This window comes from Aythya marila (assembly GCF_965140915.1).
Source record: "Aythya marila genome assembly, chromosome: 3".
NCBI classification, from domain to species: domain Eukaryota; kingdom Metazoa; phylum Chordata; class Aves; order Anseriformes; family Anatidae; genus Aythya; species Aythya marila.
In genome coordinates, this window is record NC_139044.1 from 74,316,080 (window position 1) to 74,339,587 (window position 23,508).

General features: G+C 37.6%; 2 protein-coding genes across 4 annotated transcripts in view; one reads left to right on the forward strand and one right to left on the reverse strand.

Moving 5' to 3' along the window:
• FRK (fyn related Src family tyrosine kinase) overlaps positions 1–3,390 on the reverse strand; it is a 60,066-nt gene extending 56,676 nt beyond the window's left edge. The window contains exon 1 of the mRNA XM_082757772.1: positions 2,499–3,390. Coding sequence (XP_082613898.1) covers positions 2,499–2,929 — 431 coding nt within the window. The 5' untranslated portion in view covers positions 2,930–3,390. The remainder of the gene's footprint in view (positions 1–2,498) is intronic.
• An 11,884-nt stretch (positions 3,391–15,274) lies between these two features.
• LOC309876805 (dermatan-sulfate epimerase) overlaps positions 15,275–23,508 on the forward strand; it is a 196,191-nt gene continuing 187,957 nt past the window's right edge. For 2 of the 3 annotated variants that reach the window (XM_082757538.1, XM_082757539.1), the window contains exons 1-5: positions 15,279–15,588; positions 17,142–17,233; positions 18,861–18,932; positions 20,530–20,636; positions 22,063–22,142. In XM_082757538.1, coding sequence (XP_082613664.1) covers positions 15,496–15,588; positions 17,142–17,233; positions 18,861–18,932; positions 20,530–20,636; positions 22,063–22,142 — 444 coding nt within the window. In that variant the 5' untranslated portion in view covers positions 15,279–15,495. Of the gene's footprint in view, positions 15,589–17,141; positions 17,234–18,860; positions 18,933–20,529; positions 20,637–22,062; positions 22,143–23,508 lie in introns of all 3 variants that reach the window. The other variant, XM_082757540.1, reaches the window with a different exon arrangement.

Here is a 23,508-nt window from a genome sequence, read left to right on the forward strand (position 1 = left end):
GATCTAGTAAGTTCGAAATACTTTCTAGAAATAAACTAAAACATCCATTTTCTCTGCAGACATACAGAAGCTAGATGGTGCTAGAGAATGTACATTTATATGTGACACGGATTACAAGTCTTCCATTCTTTATCAGTTCCGTGCTGGAAACATGAAGAACTGGTAAAAAGATGGAAGGATACAATAAAAACTTTTCCAGTTTCCACAGATATGTATGTTATGGCCATAAGCAATTGTCCAACACCAAATGAGAAAGCTAATTAAAATCAAAATGGAAAGATGAAAGAAGTTAAATTTAAATTTCAGGCAGAGAATGTGATTAAAACATTGACTTTTAATTAAAGAGAAAATATAATAACTTTTTCATGTTCCTCCTTTTACTTAAGGGAAAGCAAGTGTTATCTCTTTAAAACACCATCACTACTGCTGCTTTCATTGTTTCAGTAGGATAATAAAGGTGTCAAATATATAGGGTGGGTGAAATGGAAGTCTTGGAGGAAATTATAGCAAGAAATATTCCAACCAGATACAAGAGGAAAAATCATCACCATCAGATTGAAAAGCTTGACTGTAAATAGCCCTAAGCAGACTGGTCAAACTTTATTTTTGCCTTGAGTTGGGGCAACTGGTTCAAATGTCCTTCTGAGGCCTTTACCAACATAAGTTTTTTTATGACTGTAGAAAAGTGTCTCTGTGTGACCTGACAATAAGCAGATCTGTATTTTGTTTCATTGAAGGTCACTAAGGCCAATGGACTTAGAAGGAAATTTGAGAAAAAATGGCATATTTTTCCAGAAATGTTTTGGTATCAAATTAAGTTTAAATTATTAAATCAAATGTCAAACATTTTGGAGGAATGACTTCATCTTAGAGCTTTAATAGCTCTCTATGTCCACTGTTCTACAAATCTGGTGAAAATAAAAAGAATTTAAAACAAACAAAACTTTTGCCAAAAATAAAAAAATAGTCATGATTAATAAAGGAAGAAAATAATTAAAAAAAAAAAAAAAGTATAAAGAAATAAATTTCATTCTATTACAAGAAAAAAAAAAAACTGTTATGTTGAAATGCACTTTATCAAAGTTAACTACACAACAAAGATAAGAGGAAGCTTAAGAGCTGAGACTTGATTTTGTAACTGAGAAAACTTACTTGCAAAGTATTAATAGCAAACAGCAATCCTAGAAGACTTGTAATAAGACTACTTCTTGAAAGGGAGCAAAGGCCAAGATGAGTTGAATTAGAGTCTACCACCCCTTGTGTTCAGAAAATGTTTTTTCTGCAGATTAATTTCTGCAATTGGAAGAATTCTTTTGAACACAACCATTGAAAATGTTGTTTGCCTTAATACAGAAATAGCAACAGCTGGTCAGATTCTGGAAATTAAAGTCTTCAGGTTAGAGAGGAATCTCATAGTTGCCCTATGTTACACATCTTACAGCTGATAAAATACTCATAACCATATCCGAGCCGGTGTTCTTAGCCCTGGGCAGTACGGTGGGCAGATCAGATTGGAGATGTTTCAGGTCCAGATGAGATTTAACTGCAAAGTTGCAATATCATTCCTTTAAAATCAAAATGAATTCAGAGACTAACACCATTTCTGCTGTCTCTTTCCACACTGATAATTTTTGCCAAGACACACTTCAGGAACAGCAGTGAGTGTTATTTCAGCAGAAGATGTTACCTATGATTGAAGCACACAAAAGTAACTCTGCATCCTGGCCTGACACAGACCTTAATCGTCCTCACTAGGTATACGAGTAACTGATTCCATGTGATGTCTGCTCCAGTTCTGAATGGCAAACAAGATCAGACATGTTTTGAAGGGGCAGAAGAACATGATCTGCATAGTTAAACTCTGTGAAACTAAGAAATTCAGCCTGTTCCTTTGCTATATCCACACCTTTGTCTTTTGCAGTACTTTAGTTAAATTTTTACTGAGTAGTGATTTGCTTACAGAGGAGAAAAAAATATAAATAGAAAAAAAAAAAAAAAAAAACACACTATAAATCTTATCTGTTAGAGACTCGCCCATCATCTGTAACAAGATTTGAAAGTGTAAAGGTAGCTTCCTGGACTCTAATTGACAACTCCACAACTGGTTAGGCTGAAGGCTATTTGGGGTGGGAGTGATACCTTCTTACAATCTGGAAAGCATCTGACCCACAGTAATAATTGTTAGATGAAAAACAATAATGAACCATCACAGTGATAACCAGCCTGATATTGCCAGGTGCTTTTTCAGCAGATCATGGGGGTATATCAGAGATGGAAATGATTTAAACCACTACAGAACCCCCAACACTCTGCCTTTTGCAACTGATTTTCTTTCACCTTTTCCTCACATGCACTGACTAGCAGTATTGCTGGTAGCACCACTGGAGGTGCACTGTTGCAGGTTACTACTCAGTGGGAAGCAATGTCACAACTGCCTGCTCCAAACCCACTTAGCCCAACAGAAAAGGAACTGTGGCACGCATTTCATGGCTACTCACGGCTCAGCTTTGATGCTCTGGTCAGCAGCTATGTAGTTGGCAGGGATGTAGCCCTGGAGCTTGCGGCCAGGAGAGACTGACCCTGGCGGCAGGAGGAGCCTAGCGTACCACCAGCCCTCGTGGGATGCATCCAGCACTTCAAGCTTTTCCCCAGCTTGAAAGCTCAAGTCCTCCTCTGTACGAGCCTCATAGCTGAAGAGTGCCACGAAGTTGCAAATGTTCACCAGATGCTGGCCAGGCAAAGGAGGTAAGGGCTTGCTTTTTTTCTCACTCTCTTTGGCTTCCTCATTTCTCTGGTTGTCAGTGGATATCACAGCAAGGTTGGGAAAAGTTTGGCCAATTTTGTCTTCCTTTTCATGTTCCTTCACTGAGAATAAGCAAGGGATATAGGGCTCCAAACAGGTGCAGTACTTCCGACAGATGTTTCCCATCCTGTTTCCTTGTGCCTTGCTCTGCTTCGTCTCTTCTTTCGCTTTTCTCAGTTGCAATATCCTTAGACCAACTTTTGCCCCATCAGTATTTCAGAGCTTTGCAGGATTTCTTTCCTTCTTCCTCCTTTGGCACAAAATCAAACAGCTCTTGGCACAGCTGGAAGCTCCTCTCTGAGCCCCACTGAGAGTTCATTCCAGGCAGCTCCTGATTCAGGAGTAAAAACTGAGTATCCAAGCGCGAGAGCAGATGTGGAGGGAATTTTTCACTTCCTCATCGGAACAGGAAAGCAGCACAAAAACTGCCTCTGGGATAAACTCTTGGGAGAGCAGGAGAAAGTGAATCCTCCTCTCCAATAGCAAAAACATAAAAATAAAATAATTCAGAAAACCTAATCCAGAGCAGGGTTAGTATTCTCAGTTCTTATAGCTCACGGTGAGGTTTTCTCATCTCAAACTGTCATATGATCAGCAGTGAACCTCGGTAAAATGTATCTTGGCAATGATTAACCAAGCTGACCTGCCTGTTTCCTCAGCCTCCGACATGAACAGCTTGATTATTTCTTTTTATTTCCTGGTCTGCATTGGTTTCTGTTCACAGGGGAAGCCTCAAGGCCAGCAGGCCAGCAGACACCCTCACCTGGAGCACACCTGCTGCTTCTGCACACTTACACACCCACCTTTCTTTTTTTTTTTTTCCCCTTCTTATAAGGAAGGAAAAAGAAGAAATAATAATAATAATAATAAAACTTCAATCCTTATTCTGCATTTTAAGGAAATAAAGTCACTAAGTTACTAGCCAAGGAATTGCTCTAGGTGGTTGGTTAATTTTAACAACAAAGTATAAAATTAATGGTTTTTTTTGTTTGTTTGTTTTGTTTGTTTGTTTTTTGTTTTTTGTTTTTTGTTTTTTTTTTCTTCAGCCAGAGAGCAAGTCAGTGGAAACTAATCTAGCCAGTATGTTCCCTTTTCCAAAGCACCCATAAACTGGCATGCAGACAGAGCATAGGAGTCTGGCTACTGTTGTGGCAGAGCAGCCTGGGGAGCTGTCTGCCACATCCCAGCAGTGCAGCCCCAGCTTTATAACAGCTGGAAATCACCAGCCTCAGGGACACGTAATGCTGAGCAGGAGCAGGAAGCCCAGGAGATAGCCAAGCTGTACCACACAGTGGCATTTCAGTAACAGAAAAGCTGTTACAGATAAGAGGTTAAACAAAACCCACTCATTGGCACAAAACTTCCAGGTGATAAAGAAACTTACTCCTATTAATAATTATTTTTTTTGGGGGGTGAAGGGGTGTCAGGAATAAATGATATCCTCCTAAACTATTCACATGTGTACCAGCTCCATTTAGAGTTCCTGATTTCTGTTGCTTTAAATATATGTATATATTATTAATAATAACAAACACACAAACCAAAACCACTTTTTTTCACTATGTTTCTCAGCCCATCCTTTTAATGATGAGACCCGTGGCATAGGCAGAAGCTGAGCAATGCAGTGGGGACTGCTGGATGACTGAAAGTCTCCACGGAAAGCTTATCAGGTGCATCTCCACTGAAGAGGGATGGGGAACTGCTTTCTCACTCTTCTGTAATGGTGCAAAGGAAACTGAAAGAAGAAGAAAGGACCATACACATTAAGTGATCACTATACCTAATAATCTGTAGTGAACTCTTTGGGCCTGACGAGGAAAAAAAAAAAAAAAAAAAAAAAAAAAAAAAAAAAGCATATTAGTTTTGCAGATTATGAAAATCATATTTAATTATGAAGTATGACAGGAGATGATTTTTCCCCACAGCAAGTATTAATCACTACCCAGATCAATAAAAACACAGATATCCAAGAGATATTTACTTTCCTTAAGTCTGGCGGACAGGAAAGGCCTGTGTTGAAAAAGAAACTATCTTCATTAGTCTTGTTTCAAGAATTATCTAAATTCAGTGAGGCCAGGGAATAACAGAAAAGAAGTATTAAATCCTCTCTGTTTCTTCAATTAGCATATTTGACAGATTTTCCTGTAATGTTTCATGGTCCTGGCAACATGGGCATTAATCTGGCAAAGATCTGCACACACATTTACTGGGCAGAACAGTTTCATCATTACAATTGAGATACCTAACATGTACATGTGCAGAAACAGTGTCATGCACTGTTCTTTTCACAATCAATACCCGTCTTTACAGTCAAGTACCTGTATACACACACATTAGAAACCACATTGTGGTCACCAAGATCACTTATATAAATATATATAACCATGGAAGAATGGGGCTTAAACCTACAAATGTTTGTGTGTATATATATGTATATATCTTATCTCAAATAATCACTGGCATTAAATTAATTTTCTCTCCCAATTTATGGCCCTTTACAAAACCAAGAAGACTTTTGCTGAAAGAGATCACTAGCTGTAAATCAGGCTATTTTCTTCCCAACCAACTCTTCAAGATCAGTCCTATTTATGAAATGGGTAGGCTCTTATAAATCGCCACAGGATTCATTAATGAGAATCAAACCCCCAGAAAGAGAGAGTGAGAGAGAATAATGGGGCTGCTGAGAACTGCTGACCCAGCCTCAGAGCTGGGCAGGGCAGGGCTGTGCTTCACTACATATGGGATGAGCTGTGGAGGCCACACTGGAGTGCTGGCTGTGCAGATGCCTTTGTTCCCACTCTCACGATTTTATTGAGGATTCTCTGAATTTCAGAAAATAAAGCAATACTCTTCATGCTTTAGAAACTATATATCACAAGTGATGGAAAAAAAAAAAATATATATATATATATGTATATAATAAAAATGTTCTTGCTGTTTTTACTGAAATAAAGTAAAATCTGAAAAATCCCATAATCCTAATTTTCATGCTCACAGTTTGGAACATGAGGATAATCATGTATATTCAACAGCTTTTCAATATAAATTATTGTCTAAATCCTTTGCACTGGTATTACATATAGTTTAACAAAATAATCTTTGCAACACCTATTTCTGGTGTTGTTTTTTTTTTATTATTTCTTTTGCTTTGCATACCACTGTGTATATATATATTTATTTATTTATTTATTTATTTATTTATTTATTTATTTATTTATTTTTTCAAAAGAAGGACAAACAGATCTGTATTACTTACTGGTCCTCTGTAATATTTACTGTGAAAGACTTAATGTTGATAAATTTTATTAGCAGAAATGCTTTGAGGACACAAGAGTCTCACCTCTTTCTTATAACAAACAATAACTACAGAGAAAGATGAATATATTATGACCAGAGCTGGAACATTTACAGTCTGGATACCAAAATTTAGAATTCTGGTCCCCATATTAATAATAAATAAATAAATAAATAAAAATAATATTACAAGTAGTTTCTTGAAATATGCAACACCTTAAAACAAAAATGGATCATTTACAATCTGTGTATGACAGGATCACATAAACTTCAATCAAGCAGTACATTTCCCCATCAAACTATGTAACTCCCTATTAACGTTAAAGTAGATTTCCTTGTTCTATAAAGAAAACAGTCACAGTAATACTGTAAGTTTGAGGATGACAGATATCTGGAGTTACTTTTTATATTCTATAAGTTGTTTACAAAGCCCCATATAAGTAAGACTCTTGCAAGGAGTCTCACCCTTGCATAAAAGATTCATTTGCAGTCCTCCAAATCCATTAAATCAAATTCTAATTAACTTAAGTCAATACTCTTTAGGCCTTGTTTATTCTACAAAACAGTCATGATTAAACACAGTAGTGAAGCATATTTCTCTTAGTTGCCTAAATGGATAGAAAAATAATGTGCTAATATGATATGTTTTAGTAAGCCTAGTGCAAACCTAACCTGAACCACATTAATCAAAGTGCTCTTGGAACAATGTACTGCTCTGCATGGATTAAGGTATCAGACAGTCATATTAAACAAATACAGATCAGACTTGAATCCGTGATATTTCAAAAGTCTCATTTTGATAGGATTTTTATTTGTATTCCATGTATTTTATTTTGCATAAGTTTTTATTACAGACATTTCTATGTTTATTGAATTGTACATGCTCTGTAAGGAACTACTGGTAGAATACATATCACCTTGCACATTTAGAAAAAAAAGAACCCTCCTGAAATTCATAAATATGCAGCTCCATATTTTAGAGACAGGGAGTGAACATCACTGAGTACCAGGCTTTGGTACCGATGATACATGATGTTTAACACAATTCCCCTATGCCATGCAGAGAAGAATTACAGTCAGAACTGTACTTTCTCCTGTGGAAAATGAATATTCCAAGGCAATATCAACCAACAGTTTTGTTAAGAAATATGAATAGGTTCAAATAGAAAATTGAAAAAGAGAGTGTTTTGTCCTATTAATAATACAAGATAATAAAAGAAATACGTATTTCTTTCTGCAGTTGTTTCAAATTTTGTAAACAGAAGAAACTCCACTTGGAAAACTAAAGAATTAAGATATAAAATGCAAAAGTCATAATTAAATAATGTATGAAACTGTTCACAGCATCACTTTCTACATGGTATATTTTTTTCTAGTCATTAGTTATGCTGTTACATTAATATGTATTAATCTAAATATTTGTCATAATGCTGTCTCTTAGAAACTTTCTAACGCATGATAATAAAGCAAGTTGAATTTTCCAGCAAAGTAAAATATTCAAATAATATGATCTTTAAAGAAATCACATGAATAGCTAATGCACACTGCTCTGAATCTATGCTTGGGAAAGAATTTAAATGATTAAATATTTTGAAGTAGTGCTGTTTTTTTAAAGCAACGAATAGAAATGAAGAAGTGATTTTTTATTACAGCTGTCTATTTAGCAACATTTCTTTCCATTTCCACGCTAGAATTGAACACATTACCAGCACTTGGTAGCTTTTTTATAATCCTTTTAATCACCACATCCATTTTGTTTCTGTAATTTGCAAATTGCCGTTCTTTTCAATGAAAAAAAAAAAAAAAATGTGTGTAATCTTACTCTTGACAAAATTGTTTACTTTTATTGATTAATCATGTTCCTGGTTTTGTATATTATCCCAAACCATAGATCTACAAAGATATAGAGTTATATTTGAGTCTGTATTTTTGAACCTTAAATCTTTTGCATTTTTAATGAGAAAACTCTGGCTATTTGTTTTCATAAGACTAATCCAGTAATCCATCTCTACTACAGAAACCGTTAAAAGTACATTTTCAAGTGCTTTGGTGATGAGGGTTGCTTATTTATTAGTCGAATTGTGGCCTAAAACAGGCTACATCTGACAACAAATGAACACAGAGGAATAAGACTCTGTCAAAGAGTGACAAAATAGAGACTTTCTCTATTTGTTCAATCAGATTTCACTCTGCTTAAACGTAATGTGAGTGTTGCCATTATCTTCAATGGGACCAGACCTGAGCCATTATTTTTCATTTTATTCTACGTTATTTTAAATGATATAGAGTCTATGGTGTTAAAAATTTAAGTTAATTTCATTTCTATGAAGCAGCCTTTCTGAATAAATCCACATTGTAGCTTTCAAAGGCATGAAAAATACAATGCTTTCCAAATCTGTCTCTGGGTGAGAAAAAATACGGTAAGTGAATGACAAAAAAACTGTCAGTGAATGTCTTTACCATTCTTTAAAGTAAATGTATTCCAAAACTGATCCTGTTATGGACAGTTTTTAAATAAAGAAGTGTATATATTTATGTTGATTTTATCATGAGTCTAGATCATCTCTGACATAACTCTATCAATGTCTGCATGGTATGCCACAGATGACTTATGAGCATGACTTAAAATCTTCATCTTTAGAAACTGGAACCGCATCAAGAGAAACACAGAACTCCAAAGAGGGATGGATGGAAAGTAATAATGTATCAAAGTACTGCACACACCATTTCACCTGTGAATGAGAAAGAGTTTGTCTTTTCCAAAAATAAAATCAGCAGCACCTCTTGGGCTCTGCAAGTGAGAAAGGCAGTGCCTTACAATCAGCTAAAAATTACCATTAGAATATATTCTTACACCACATAAAGGAACACAACTTCTACATTAGTTTAAATGACTGAAATATTAAATGTAAACATAAAAGAAAAATACTAGCTATTAATTTTTCTTTTATTATTCCTACTAGATAAACTGCATTTATTCTTCCACACTACTGTAGATTGTGCACACACTGGGATTTTATACAGCTAAAATCTCTCTCCAGGAAAAGGGCTGGATCTATAAGTTCCTATGGTTTTCCAGGATGAACCCTGTGCACCATCCATCCACCTTCTGCACTAGATCAGAGCACTTCATAGAAACCTCAGGATGTGCACCTATATCTTTTTATATAAAACGGAAAGAGCATGCAGAAAAGAAGGTTATAATCCTGTTTTTTTGTTTGTTTGTTTTGTTTTGTTTTGTTTTTGTTTTTGTTTACTTCAAATCAATGTTGGGAAGGAGCAGCAAGGGCATTTTTTAGACTCAGAAAACAATCCTAAACACCATAGTCATTGGCCAAAGGCACAATTGATTTGAAAGTGGTTATCTTAACTATCCATTTTAAGAAGCAGAGGTACAAACTGAAAGTCCATGAATGCCAACATTTAAGAGATCCATTTCTACATTTGATCCAGTATTAGAAACCTTAAAATTGATTTCATTTTCTTGGTGTGTTTTGTTGTTGTTGTTTTTGTACCAGGTTTTGACTTATGTTTAGAATAGTCTTTTAGTAAAAGTAAAGAATGTGAAGTTATTTCTCTACTATGTTTGGGCCTCAAAGGCCTCAGTCTGGTCTAAGTTTTTCTGTTTGCTCAAAATATAAAGTTTTGCAAATATAAAGTTTTGCAATTTGAAAAAAAAAAAAAATCTTTTGTTTCTGCATTCTTCTCTCCCTCTCTCCTTGTATCTTCTTTATCTTCTTATATCTTCTCTCTTCTGTATTCTGCCTTTGACAGGTGTGTAGTAAGATGCTGTACAAAAGACATTACCCAACATGGGAGACATTGTTTCTGTAAGTTTAAGGAAAGGGGATAGGAAGTAAGCATACTTAGTGATGCTCACTTTTAGCACTTGCGTTACAGGTGTTTGTTGCTGTAAACAAAACAATTTACCTTCTGAGACAAAACTTCCCAAATTCATATTTGTCTCTCTTCATTTGCAGAGCTTTAAATATTATCAGAATTCCCCCTCTCTCTGAGGATAGAATGAGGCTCAACACAACATAGGTAAATCTGAACATAATTTTTTCCTCATTTCCTGTGAGACGACACAGACTTACATAAAATCAGACTAAAAATAATTTAAAAGTAACATCAACATAATGGAATCTTTTTGAGACTTAGTGTATACTAAGTTTTAAAATATACTTTTCTAGATCCTTTACTTCGCTTTCTTATCAACATCCAACATACCTTTTTATCCTTTTATCAGATCATTACTAGACACCCTCTAGAGGCAGAAGCAGAACAGTAAATATCAAATTCAGTTTATATTCAAAATAAGCTCTTACATTTGAGATTTATAAGGTATTACTCTTAGCATTTTGTTATCACAGCTCCAAGGAACATCACTCTCAGTGTCCAGTATGAACATCACTCTCAGTGTCCAGTAATGAACATATGCAGAAGAAAATCTTTCTTAAATAGAAGATCAATCACTCTTTAATAAAGATGACTTCTTAATAAAACTTAAAAAATAAATAAAAAGACCTTCCTACTCATCACAGTGATAGGCTAGAATTTGATCTTGAAAAGCTTAATGTGATGATGATTGTAATGAATTAATTAACTTGTGTATTAATTTACACAGAATGCTCTGTTAAAGTACTGTGGGTTCATTACTCTAGTAAATACTAAACTGGAGCAATGTGTTTAGTTTTTGATTTTGTGTTCCAGAGGAGAAAAAAAAAAGTGGACCAATTTTACAATGAATAAATATCATCCACTTTGAGAATAAAAGATACAAAACTCCTTGGCCTTTAAAGGCCTCAAAGAACTAGACAAAAAGACTGTAGGAAAACATATACTAACAGTATTTAGGTAGAGGAAAGGTTGGTGCACAATTATATGGTTCTCATATCTGTTAGGAATAGGACAAGATTTAACAAAAACGATGCAATAGAGCAAGAGAGACTTAATTTTTATATGGATGGAAAGGGGAAGAAAACATAGTGTTCTGTGTGTAAGGACTGTTAAAGGCTGTTAAAGGACTATGTGTAAGGACTGTTAAAGAAATTGCCTCAGTGACTCTTTGCTCCTTTTTAAGAAGTTAGACAATTGACTATTATGGATGTTTGTAGTCTGATTGATCTTGCCCTAAGGCAAGAAGATGACTGTCTTTACGTCTTTTCTAGTTCTATTATCTTTAAAACTGTAATTTACAGTTGTGGCATTTCCCACTGGTTGTCCAATAGCTCTGTCCTTTGGTGCAGGCTGTGAAATGCATCAGATTTTTCTTTTATGCAATCATTAGAAAAAGTATCAGGCTTGAACTACATGTCTGCAATGTACTTGAACAATTTAAAAATCCTCAGGATGTCTGAACTAGACTTTGTACAATTTCACTCGTGAAGAAAATGAAGCCATAAGAGATTAAGCTATCTGCACATGACTACACCATGAATGAAAGGGAAATGAGCACAGAGAACTTAGAATTCCTACTCCAAATTTTATGCTTAAGACTGAAAAAAAAAAAAAAAAAAAGTATATTGCAACAAAACATAGAAGAAATAGGACAATGTCCCACATATCATAGCAGCTGCATAGTTATCTTGCCATAAAGCACATACTTTGGAAGCATAGTTGCTAAAAACTGTATCTTTTCAGTACAACTTCTTTTGACTAAATGTAGCATCCATCCAGCAAAAAGAAAAATCTTTCTAAGTATCTCTGTATCAACTACTCAGAGTTTTCAAGAATATAGTCACTAAGAGTATTGCAATCAGTCTTGGCTATTAATCACCATGACAAAATTATTGATTTTTGTTTCATTCTTTCATGTTGCATGGGAACAGTCAAAGTTAGATTACAAGATCTGAGAGGGGGGATAAGGACAACAAGCAGGCTGTTGAAGGTCCCCAATATACACAGAAAGATTCTGAGCACCTGTTTAACCTTTTAATAAACCCATGGTTTTACTTTAAGGAATCTTGTTTCTTTAGAAGCATCAGTCTCGCTTCCAGTAAGACAAAGAATGTAACCAGTGTAGTACTGAGATGCCAGATGCAATCAGATGTCCCACCTGAAACAGGATGCTAGATACTGTATGTACTTGATTCCACTGAAGAAGTAAAAGTGCCCAGGCTTCTCTGTCTTGTAACAAGGCACCTTATGTGTCAAAAAGGATATAAGGTAGCCTTGGATATAAGGTAGCATTTTGCTAAGCATTTAAAGGTCTGTTAAAGAAATACTAATAATTAATGACTACTTTTCAGAACAAATGCATTTAAGACAGTTTTCTTTCTCCTAGACAACCAGGACATCCCTGAAGTGAATTAGTATTGTTAGATCTATGTCTATTAACGCATCACTCTAAAAAACAGTCAGAGGCCTGCTTCTGTATATTCTTGGACTGTTCCTCCAATGGAATCTTCTTTGTTTTGACTTATTCTACTCCAAAAGTACTATCTTACAGGTACAATTATGCAATGTTCTTCACTTTTGTGTAAGAATGTGTTACTTGTCTAAAATAAAAGTGCCGTGTTTGTTCAAATTTTTGTTTACTTTTATGTATCATTATTGTGAACCCTTCCACAGTATGAGAGGTCCTTTCCTTGTTTTAATTAAACTTTTGTAAGCCTTACATAAATAGGCAAATGTCTGCAAATGCATAGGGAAATAAATAAATAAATAAATAAATAAATAAATAAATAAATAAATAAACAAACAAACAAACAAATGGAAACTCGGTTTACACAGCACTGGGAAAGTAAAACCTAACTTTGCTGAAAGTAAAGGATAGCCATGTGACGATCATTAACAGTTAAGGGCAGGGACGTCCCATTGCATTGTACTGCTGCCCCCTTACGGACAAAGAAAATGAAATGTCGGAGTCTGCTCACAGGCCTAAAATTGTGGGAGGTGAGCTTTAATTTTAGGAATTTTGGCATGGTTCTCGTGCCTTTATGTATGCCACTGGAGTCAGTCTGGTTCCTTTGACACTCTGGGGCATGTTAGTACCCCTGCCGTCTGAAACCACAAAATGGTGGGAGCCCCGTCTGTGTTGAAAGCAGGAAGAGACATGATGAAAGCCAAAATGCCCTCTGCACGTTCAAAAGTACTGGGCACATCAGGTCACACACATCACCGCTGGTGAGGACCCACCAGCCCCAGCCTGGGCTGCACTCAGCTGCAGGCCAACCAGCCTTGGGTGGGACAGGCTAGGATGTTCCACTGTTTGGCTTGGATCTGTGTCTTTTCCCAATGGATCATTACCACATATTTAGAATATAAAAGTAATTACTGTAATAAAATAAATTAACCATGGAGAAACCTAAAGTATGTGTTAGGACCTGGTAGCCCCAAAGCTCAGCCTTGCTTATGTGGACATCCCATGGTACCATCAAACTTCAGAGACTAAAAAGTAATCTGAAAAGATACTGTTAACAGATTAAGATAGTTCAATTATTTGGGGGGATTTCAATTAAAGGCAGCTCCATTCTGGTTTTGAGAAAGGTGCTGGTGTGCTCTGGCAAGACATTTAACAGACTCATCTGAAAGGAAGAAATAGTGAGACAAAGCAAAGCTTTTCAGGAAAAAGAAATAAACCTTGAGGGTTGTGAGCTAAAAGTAAACTGTGCTGGGAGATTCCTATTATCAGGTTGGTGCTGTGAATTCAGAAGATGAAAGTGATATTTTTTCATTTGTCCTTTTCTTTTCCCCAAAATGAAAACCAATTCTCTTCACCAACATTTTCTATATTTTCTGTTGTCATCGTTCTAATTTAATCTTCAGCTTCAAGTATCTGAAATTTAACTTGCTGAATTGTTCCATTTGTGAGTTCTGTTCCTCACAGTAAGACACTTAAGATTAAATTTGATTAGTGCTTTTGTGTTGTAAATTCCGATATACTTTCTCATTACTAATATAATTGTGCAGTGCTCACAAAATCTGTATGTTTGTGATTGCTTTTAGTTGATAGTGAGTACTGCGATCAATGAATAAATGATTTTCATTACCTACACAATTGTTTCAATACTACTGTTTGTTAAGGGTGTTTGGAGGTGACTTTTCATATAAAATGTTTTACAGGCATGGTAAGCTACATGATCTAAACAAAAATTTGTAAGCTGCATGAGGTGTTTTTGGAAAAAAAAAAATCCTTCTGGAATATGAGAATTCACATAGTGGATTGTATTGCTATAATTTTCAAGTCATGCAAACTTTGAGTGAGGATAGTGTGACACGTTTCTGGGTGAACACTTGAACATACTGAAGTCAATAGAAAATTGTCACCATTGACTTCAGTGGGGCAGGAATTTGCTCTGTATTTCCTAAAGTAAGCAGCTCTTTGAAGAAAAATTATCTTGTGCTCTGAGTTCTCAAGCTGCTGCCTCATCTTGATGGCTGTGATCTCTGTTGTGTGCAATATACTGGATGATCCTCTCTTTCCAGGTGTTCAGGTATCACACTTTCATACCCGTTAATTTAGGGAATTCATACATACATGTAAATGCATATGCATGTACATATTAGGGTATATATGCATATATATTTGACATATCTAAAACATGTATGTATTGTTATGTATATAAACTGAATGATATATAGATATAAAATATGGAGTATTTGTAATATATGGAGTACATATATACACATATACAGTAGCATTAGAAAGTATTAATATTTGTGAAAGACTCCAAGTTCCTTTGAAAGAGGCTGTGGAGGTCTTTAAAAGACGTTTAGATGTAGAGCTTAGGGATATGGTTTAGTGGAGGACTGTTAGTGTTAGGTCAGAGGTTGGACTCGATGATCTTGAGGTCTCTTCCAACCTAGAAATTCTGTGATTCTGTGTGATTCTGTTATACTGAGGGGATGCCGGTGAAGGAGCAGTTTGCCTGTTTGCCTTCTAGCAGTGCCCTTAGGGCCCGGCGCTGCCTGGCCGCAGACCAGCGCGCCCTAACTCCTGCTGAAGCACCCTGCTGCTCAACAGAGCCCCCTCTAAAAGACTTGCGCTGGCACTCCTGACCAGCTGTAGCTACCACCACCCCCAGCAGGAGCCCCCAGGTTTATTCCCAACCCTCACAGCCTCGGCGGGAAACGCATTTTTAAAACCCGGGCGCCCAAACACGCCTCCGGGACAAGCGCCCCGCCTCCGCCTTTCCGCACCCGTCCCTGCTGCCGGGGATTGTCGGGGGGACCCTACCGCCCCGAGGCCAGACCCTATACAGGTGAAGGTGGCCGGGCCAAGCCGAGCCGAGCCGGGCTGGGCTGAACCGAGCCGGGCTGAGCCGAGCCGGGGGGGGGGACGGGGCGGGGGTGCTGCGATCGCACCGCCCCACGCCGCAGGAAGCGCCGCCCGTGCCCTTTCTTCTTCCTCCTCCTCCTCCTCCTCCCGTGGTGGCGGCGGTGGCGGCTCGGCGATGCAGCAGCACTTCTCCCTGGCCGACTGCGAGGTGGTGGGCTTCGACCTGGACCACACGCTCTGCCGCTACCACCTCCCGCAGAGCGAGCGGGTGAGTGCGGCTCGGCTCGGCTCGGCGCGGCTCGGCCCGGCCTGGGAGCCGGAGCGAAAGGGAGAGCGGCGGGGCGCGGGGCCGGGGGAGCCCCGCTGCGGGCAGGGGCAGCCCCGCGGTGCCGCTGGAGGTGCCCCCGGGGAGAGCTGGAGGGAGAACAGGCAGCGAAGCGCCGGGCTGGCTGGCTGGCCGCCTCCTCCGCAGGCCTGTGCCCGAGCGAGGAGGGCACAGCCATGCCTTGTGCCTTGGAAGCGGTGCCTCTTGAGAGCCCTCCTGCCCGCCGCGGTGCTGACATGAAGCCGGAGCCCCTCGGCTCAGTGCGGAGATGCTGCAGGCAGAGGTGGCGGCGCTCGGCACTTCGGACAGGCGACCTTGGGAAACTTTCTCGTGCCTGCAACAGAAGGGCGAGCCTGGGGATGCTCAGCATCCCTGCCTGGGCGCAGTTAGCTCACACGGAGCGGGCCCCCTCTGGTCGTGGAGGGTTCCTCCACTGAGGCCTCCTCCTCCGCTGGCATCTCTGTTGACTTTACCACCCAGCTGTCCTGGCTCACGGGTGCTTGTGGTGTCCTTCTGCCCAAGCCCCTTTCATATGCCTCCCTTTTCTTGCCCAGCACAGGACTAAACTTACATGTTAGTGGCAAGATCCCTCAGAGCATGATAGAGAAGCAAATGTGGATGAGGTGCCCCGTTTCCTAAATAGCTGGGGTTTGGTGCATCTTGGTTTGAAAAACTGTGTTGCTTCCTAGGGTGGTTTGACCTCCCATGGAGAGGTATCTTTGCTGACAGAAAGCACCCATTCATTTTAGTTCAGTCTTCATCTTCTCACAACACAGAGACGCTGCCTGACGCATGCACGCTGCATACTTCCTTTATCTAAGAGAAACAAAAACTTAATGCTGGAAGGCACGGCTGAAAATGCAATTAGGTCTTAGTCTTTCTGTGCCAGCCCTTGTATTGGTCTTTCTCTGGCATTATTCATAGTCATTCCAATAGTAGCTTTTGTAATTGAGTTGTATTAAATGGCTGAAAGTTGTACAGGCTTTAACAGTGTTCTTTCCAAACTTATGAATAATTTACTTTGTACTTGCTGTTGCCTTCAAAGTATGTTCCAACAGGCATGTTTAAAATGCCCAATATCTTAAGTTGTTTATAGGTTCAGAAGCCACTTGTTGAGTCATGAATGGTGACATTTTAAAAATAAAAAAGATTGGGGAGGGGTAAGTAGTGACTAGCCTTAGGTACTTACTCTCTTGGTTTCCCAACAGTCTTGAAGCACTGGGGAAGTAAGGTAGGAACACCTCACACTTAGCTATGCTAAAAAAAAAAAAAAAAAAAAAAACCTGCACCAAAACTGCGTGAGCATCTTGAGCTGTTTGCCTGCCAGCCAGAAGTAACCTTGGGCACTGCTATGAGGAGACAACGGGGCAGGGCCCCTAGGTCCCTGATTTGCTGTTGCTTAGGAGGCACTGAAACTTAGATTTTTCAGCTTTCTAGGGAACAGTATCTTTGGTCTCAATAAAAATAATTAATGCCTTTTTTTTTTACATTTATAGCTAATATATGATAGTTTTGCCCAGTATCTGGTAACGGAGAAGGGTTACGACAAAGCCTTGCTCACTCTAACTCCAGAAAGCTTAGACTTCTGGTAAGTATGTTGAACATAACAATCTGTGTTCATAACTTCCTTTATGCTATAACTTTTAAAAGGCTTGGAAACAGCTTCTCTTATTTGACCGTTGTTATGATTATCAAGCCCAATAGGTAATTCCAAAATTACAGTTTTAAATACTTGTTGGAGCAACCGTTTCCCATGAGATACTTCTAATGTAGTTTGAAGAGACAACTGAGTATTTAAGTTTGCTTTGTTCTTCTAGCTGTCTCCACACAAGCTTTGTGGTCAGACTGACGTATTTTGTATACCCCCTTTGACTTCTGCCTCCAATTCAACTGGTAAATCCAGTAACCATCAAAACTTATTCATATCTCCTTTTTCTCTTGATGGATGTTGTTTTTGTTTGTGTAAAACAGAATAGTCCCAACAGTCTTTGAGAAAATGAGGGAAAGTGACATGCTGGGAAGAAACACTGTAGGAGTGGCACTGTAGGCATGAAGCTGTAATATTAAAGATTAAAATAAACTTTCCTGGTCTTAGTTCAGTGACCTCTGAGTAGGAACATTTATCTCCAGTATTTCACCTCCTGTAGATTGTTATCTACAGCAGAGGTGTGGGGACTTGAAGGCTAGGCTATCTCATGTTTGTTTGTTTATTTTTCCCCTTAGGAGAAGAACAGGTGTTTTTAAATTGTTTTTACAGTTCTGTATATTATTGGACAGATTCCAAACAGGTCTAATTTCAGTTTTCAAGTGATAAGGAGGGTATCTGTGTTTCTCATATTTTGAGGCCTCTGAAGCATGAAGATCTAGGTATTCCAGCCTTAGTCCCTTACTGGAGCTGGGGATTTGTTAGTGTGGACCTGTGTTGGTGCTACTTACGCAGGTGTAATCTGCTTGGTCTGTTCGTGGTATATCTTTGGGTGCCTTATAACACAGAATGAAGACTTTTCCACTCTTTTTTTTTTTTTTTTTCCTCTTTTATTCATCACTACACTTGATCTCATCTTCCAAACAATCTAAGCTAACATAAATACATTTTTTCTGTAAGGTACTAGGAGAGTTAGAAATTCTTGTGGTACAGATCTCCTGCAGTGTGTACCCTTTACCTGTGGTGAGTGCTGGCTAGCATGGCAATGCCTCTGCTTCACGTGCTCCTTAGATATTCAGTTGCCCATCTACCCCTCTCTCACTTAATATTAGTGTTATCTACCTGGTAATAGTAAGCAGAGGAATCGCAACCAAAAAGAATATAAATATATATACATATAAATATATGTGTATATATACATAGAGATATAGATACATATCTTCAAAAGAAGAAGTGACTTGAATGTCACAGTTCTTAGTTGTATATGTTTGAACCTTAACCCTCCAGCTGTATCTATATGAACGGTCACGCTAAAGTCATGGAACAATGGAACTGGATTTATTTAGTAGGAATTTGCTATGTAAGTGAAATCCAGCCCTCACTGTAATGATATGTATTTGCATATATAGATCATTGTTTAAACGTGTAAGTATTTGAAGGGTTGTGATTTTTGCCGCTTTTAAGTACCATTGTTGTATAGCTTCTGTAACTGCGTTTCGCTATTGTGGTATAGACATTCCTCTGAAAACATTAATTGCTTATTTCTTCCTTAAAATGCATTTAATTTTAGTTGTAAAGGCTTGGTTTTGGACCTTGAAGATGGAAACTTCCTGAAACTTGCAGAAGATGGAACGGTTTTGAGGTAATACTGACTATACATGTTATTGATAAACAAACACCAACATTGTATCCTCTTCTTGAAAGCCATCTCTCAGTTTTGTTAAACATTTAAAATATTGATTTCAGCATACATTCACTTATTTAAAAATTTAAATACTCTTGGGTAACGTGATGATCAGTTTCTCTTGATGTTACATACTTAACATGTATATATTAGGAAAATGCTAGCTGCTAGAAATTATGTCATTTTTAATAAACATTTAAGACTGAGCGCATTTTGATTTTGAAACTAAACTCACTTTTTCAGTGGCTACTAATACTCTGTCCAATTCTGCTAAGATCCAGGTAAAGGTTTTTCTTGAATTCTGAGTAACCTGACTCAGTTGGTGCTAATGACTAACGTTAATGACAGCACTATTATCTTTGTATTATATACATTCAAAATTCGTGCAAGTTTGTGACATATGACTTAAATAGCCTTAGATAAATTAAACACAAACTGACACATTTGCTTCCAAAATTCTTTTTTTCCTCTAAAAGCCAATTTCTCCCTTGAGTCATCACTTCAATACATCTTTAGTTCTTCTCTCCTTTTGTGGTTTTTTTTTTTTTTTTTTTTTTTTTGAACATAAGACTGCTATTTTAAATCATAAATTTGAAAAGTAAATATATCTGGAGTATGTCAAACCCAGTCTTCTTCCTCCCGTATTTTTATCCAAAATGAAAATCTATGTAGTTTAATACTAAAAATAGGCCATACTTTTTTGGTAGCATTTGGTAGAAGAAACTTGAAGATGCTAGGGAAAAACAGACTTCACTGAAATTGTTGAAGGTGTCCTCCTCCATGGGGGACGGTGGAATTAGGTGATCTTTAAAGGTCCTTTCCGACCCAAACCATTGTATGGTCCTATAAAATAGGAGAAAAAATAACCATGAATCTGTGCTTTGTATTCAGAAATTCATGTAGTAGAACCATGAATTTCAAAGGACTGCATGTAGAATTCAAGAGCAGAGGACATATGACATTAAAGGGTGGAGTGGTACAAGACTACTTATCCTGTCATTGTGGGCATTTCCTTTGAAACTGGGATCTGTACATTCTTTCAGGCCACAGTTTCACAATCAAGCTTATTGATTTTTAATTCCTGAAAAGGCTCGTGCATACATCTGTATAACATAGCTGCTTTCAGGGCTCAAGCTAGCATTTTTTCATAGCCCTGCCCTGCATTCTGTGAATGTTACTAGGCTTCAGAATAGTGTATAGGCTTTCTGCTCTGTGTTTTATTGTGCAGTGTATATTGATAGTTCAAGAATAATGTCCTTACACAATTGAGAACATTCGAGCAACACAGAGTGATTGTGTTAGGAGGTGAGGCACAGCAGCCATGCCCTCAGCCAACCAGACCTTTGTGAAGTAGGGCTTTTATTGAGGATTGTAATGTATATAATAAAAGCTTAGGTCCTAGGAAACTTCTAATTGGTAAATCAAGTTACTTCTAAGTGAAGATCAAGTCACATACACCTCAGTATTCAGCTGTGATTCATTTTTGTGCTCTAGAAGTACTCTGAATATTTTTAACCTTTTTTTTTTTTTTTTCTCCCACTAATGCATCAAATAGGGCAAGCCATGGCACTAGGAGCATGACATCTGAGGAGATCCTGGAGATTTATGGAAGAAGGGAATGGAAGCATTTTAGTGCAGTAAGGGGAATGCTTTCCCGCTCAGGTAGCTATACCTTAGAATGTCCTGGTCTTTGAAATTGCTCTGGCCCTTTCAATGTTTCGTAGTGTTAGTTTGTACTAAAAGTATTTAAAAATACTTGAGCTGAGAATGCCTGGAATAGGTGAGTGTTTTTCACAAGGGTTGTTTTTATATTTTTAACTTCTTATACGTAAATGTAGTTGAACTTAATTTAGGTTGCCAGTGATAAAATGAATAACAAATGAGTTGACAATACAGGCATGTTTTGATTGCAGAGTTGGACACATTGTTTCTTGATGAAGTAGTTAGATTGATAGTCTCAACCTCATTTAGGATATGTTTGGCAAATCTTAAGTTTTTCTTAATTGTTGACTCATTGCCATCGTATTACTGGAGGCCTAGGTGAAAGTGCAATGAACAGAGCAGATATGGAAACACAACCACTCCTCCTGTGGTGAAGGTTTCTTGGCTTTAAGGTGGAGCCGCATTGTGAAGGCGTTGTGATTAGGCTTTCATTTTTGCTAGCCACCCTGTGCTTTCTCTCCAATTTACTTTGATCTTACCAATTGCAAGTAATGCACCTAAAGACAAAATGCTCAGTTGAGTTGCATTATTCTGTGTAATAGAAGTGCTTTGCTGTCACAAAGTTGTCTGTTATCCTTATTCTAAACTACAAGTAATCTTTTGCAATGAGGTAGAAGAGAGGTACATCTGTTTTATGACCAGAAGAAGCCTTTCTTTTTTATTGAGAAGTGCAATTCATCTCTCTTGTGACTATCAATCTGTGTTTTGCTGACTTCTTGTGTACTTAAGAGACAGCTCAGATGAGGTCATGAATACCCCAAAAAAATAAAAATTGCCTGTTAAGTCATTTTACTCAAGGAAAAGTGTTGTTGAACATGACCTCAGTCTGGAAGGAACATCTGCACGTGCCTGATTTTTAGTTCTGTTTTGGGCTGTTGCGGAATAATGTGGGCATGCTTCCCATTGGGTTAAGGTGCTGTCTTTAGCATGTGTGTGCAAAGGACAAGGCTGTGTAAGACCTGTCCAAATGATTCTGAAACAACTTATTGAACTTTGTGTTTCTAATGCTGGGGAAATTGGTATTTTGGAAGTGTTGAGTGTTACTGCCTTGACTTTTAAGGCTCATCGTTCTTCTCCATCTCTTCCACGGTAACTTTTAGAACCTTAATTTATTTTAAAAAATCTCACTGCCTGGTGTAAGTTAATACCTGTCAGCTGCCAATTGTGAGAATCAGAAGTAGGAATATGGTTCTTAATTCTGATCCTGTGAATGAAAGCTAACATATATCCTTAAGTTGGGATGTAGATGATACTTATTACTAGTGAAAGCCAAGTAAATGTTATTTAAATGTGTTTTTATTTGTGATTAAACTATACAGTATGGATTTAAAAAGTAGTGATGATTGTGTTTTTGTTTGTTTTTCAGGTAAATACTATTTGTATGATAATTACTTTGACCTACCAGGAGCCCTCCTGTGTGCAAGGGTTGTGGACAGTTTAGATCAGGTAAGAACTGGACCGTTTGAAATTAAGTATTCCTTTCTCTGCATAACTTGTTGTGTGCATTCAATAATGCATGCAAGTAATATACTCAACAAATTTAACATCTTTAGCTTTTTTTTTCTTATTTGGAATTAAGGATTTCAAGATGTTTTTCATGAAACAATTTCAAGAAATACTTTTTCATGCCAGACTTTCACTGTATTAAAGTTGTTTCCCAAGTTACTTGTGACCTACTTGGTGTGGTCCAAATAAGTGTACTTCCACCAGAGGGCACAAACAACTAGGATAAGAATAAACGAGTACTTTTCTCTTAAGTTTATTGTGATAATCAGAATATTGTTCTTAAATCTCCTTTAGTTGTACTTGATGATACTTTAATTAATCTAGTGAATAATGTGGTTTTCTAATTTTCAAGAAGTGTCAAAGAGTTGAAAGTTAATTTGCATCCTTCTTAAACTTGTTTTTGTACCCTAAATATACTGACCTGTGTACACAAATGTAAATAAGCCTATGGAATACTATGTTTTTTTTTATTTTTTTTAAATCACCCTGTAAGTGATAAGTTAAATCTGCAAGGTAGAAAGTGTAATTGCTTTCACCTTTTTCAGTGCTTTTTAGATATGCAGTACATGCTAAATCCTGCCTTTGATGTTTGATGTCAGTTAATTCAGATGTGTTAAAGAAGGCTTGAAATTTTAACTTGGGGACAGCTGAGTGTAGGAGAAGGCTCTTCTTGTAGAGTAAATATCTTAGCAATGATGAAGTACTGATATAATTGTCTGTCTGAAGATACCAAAGTGTTGCAGCACTAAAAATTGCAGACACTGAAAATTGTCCGCAGACTGGAAATCAGCTGTGAGATGGGTATCTGCAATCCCTTTAGGTATCACCTGACTTAACGTTTTAGGCTGTACTCCAAAATTACATGCTGAGCAGGCTGCTGCTTAAGTCCAAGGGCTGCATGAAGACTTACCGAAAACTAGCTTACTGGCAAGCACTGAGGACAAGTGTGTCATAAGACTTTTAATTTTGTGCCTGATTGATCTTCTTCCCTTAATGTTCACAGCTTTAGAATCCTCTCTCAGATGTGACATCTTGTATTATATTCCTTTATGTTACAGTTAGTTTAGACTTGGCACAAGCTGTTTATTGAGAGAGAGAGAAGGTGGTGCTAAAGCATATCACAGCACGTGTAACTGAACGTGCAAGCACCACTAGTATACAAGCTGGGACATTGACCCTGGATCACTGGCATCTTCAGCCCCAGAGAATTAAACCCATGCCCTGTTTCTTCATGGAGCTGCCAAAATTAGGTTAAGCATCCTCTTTTTCAGTTTCTTTAATATTTTACTTTTAGGTTTCAATTCAC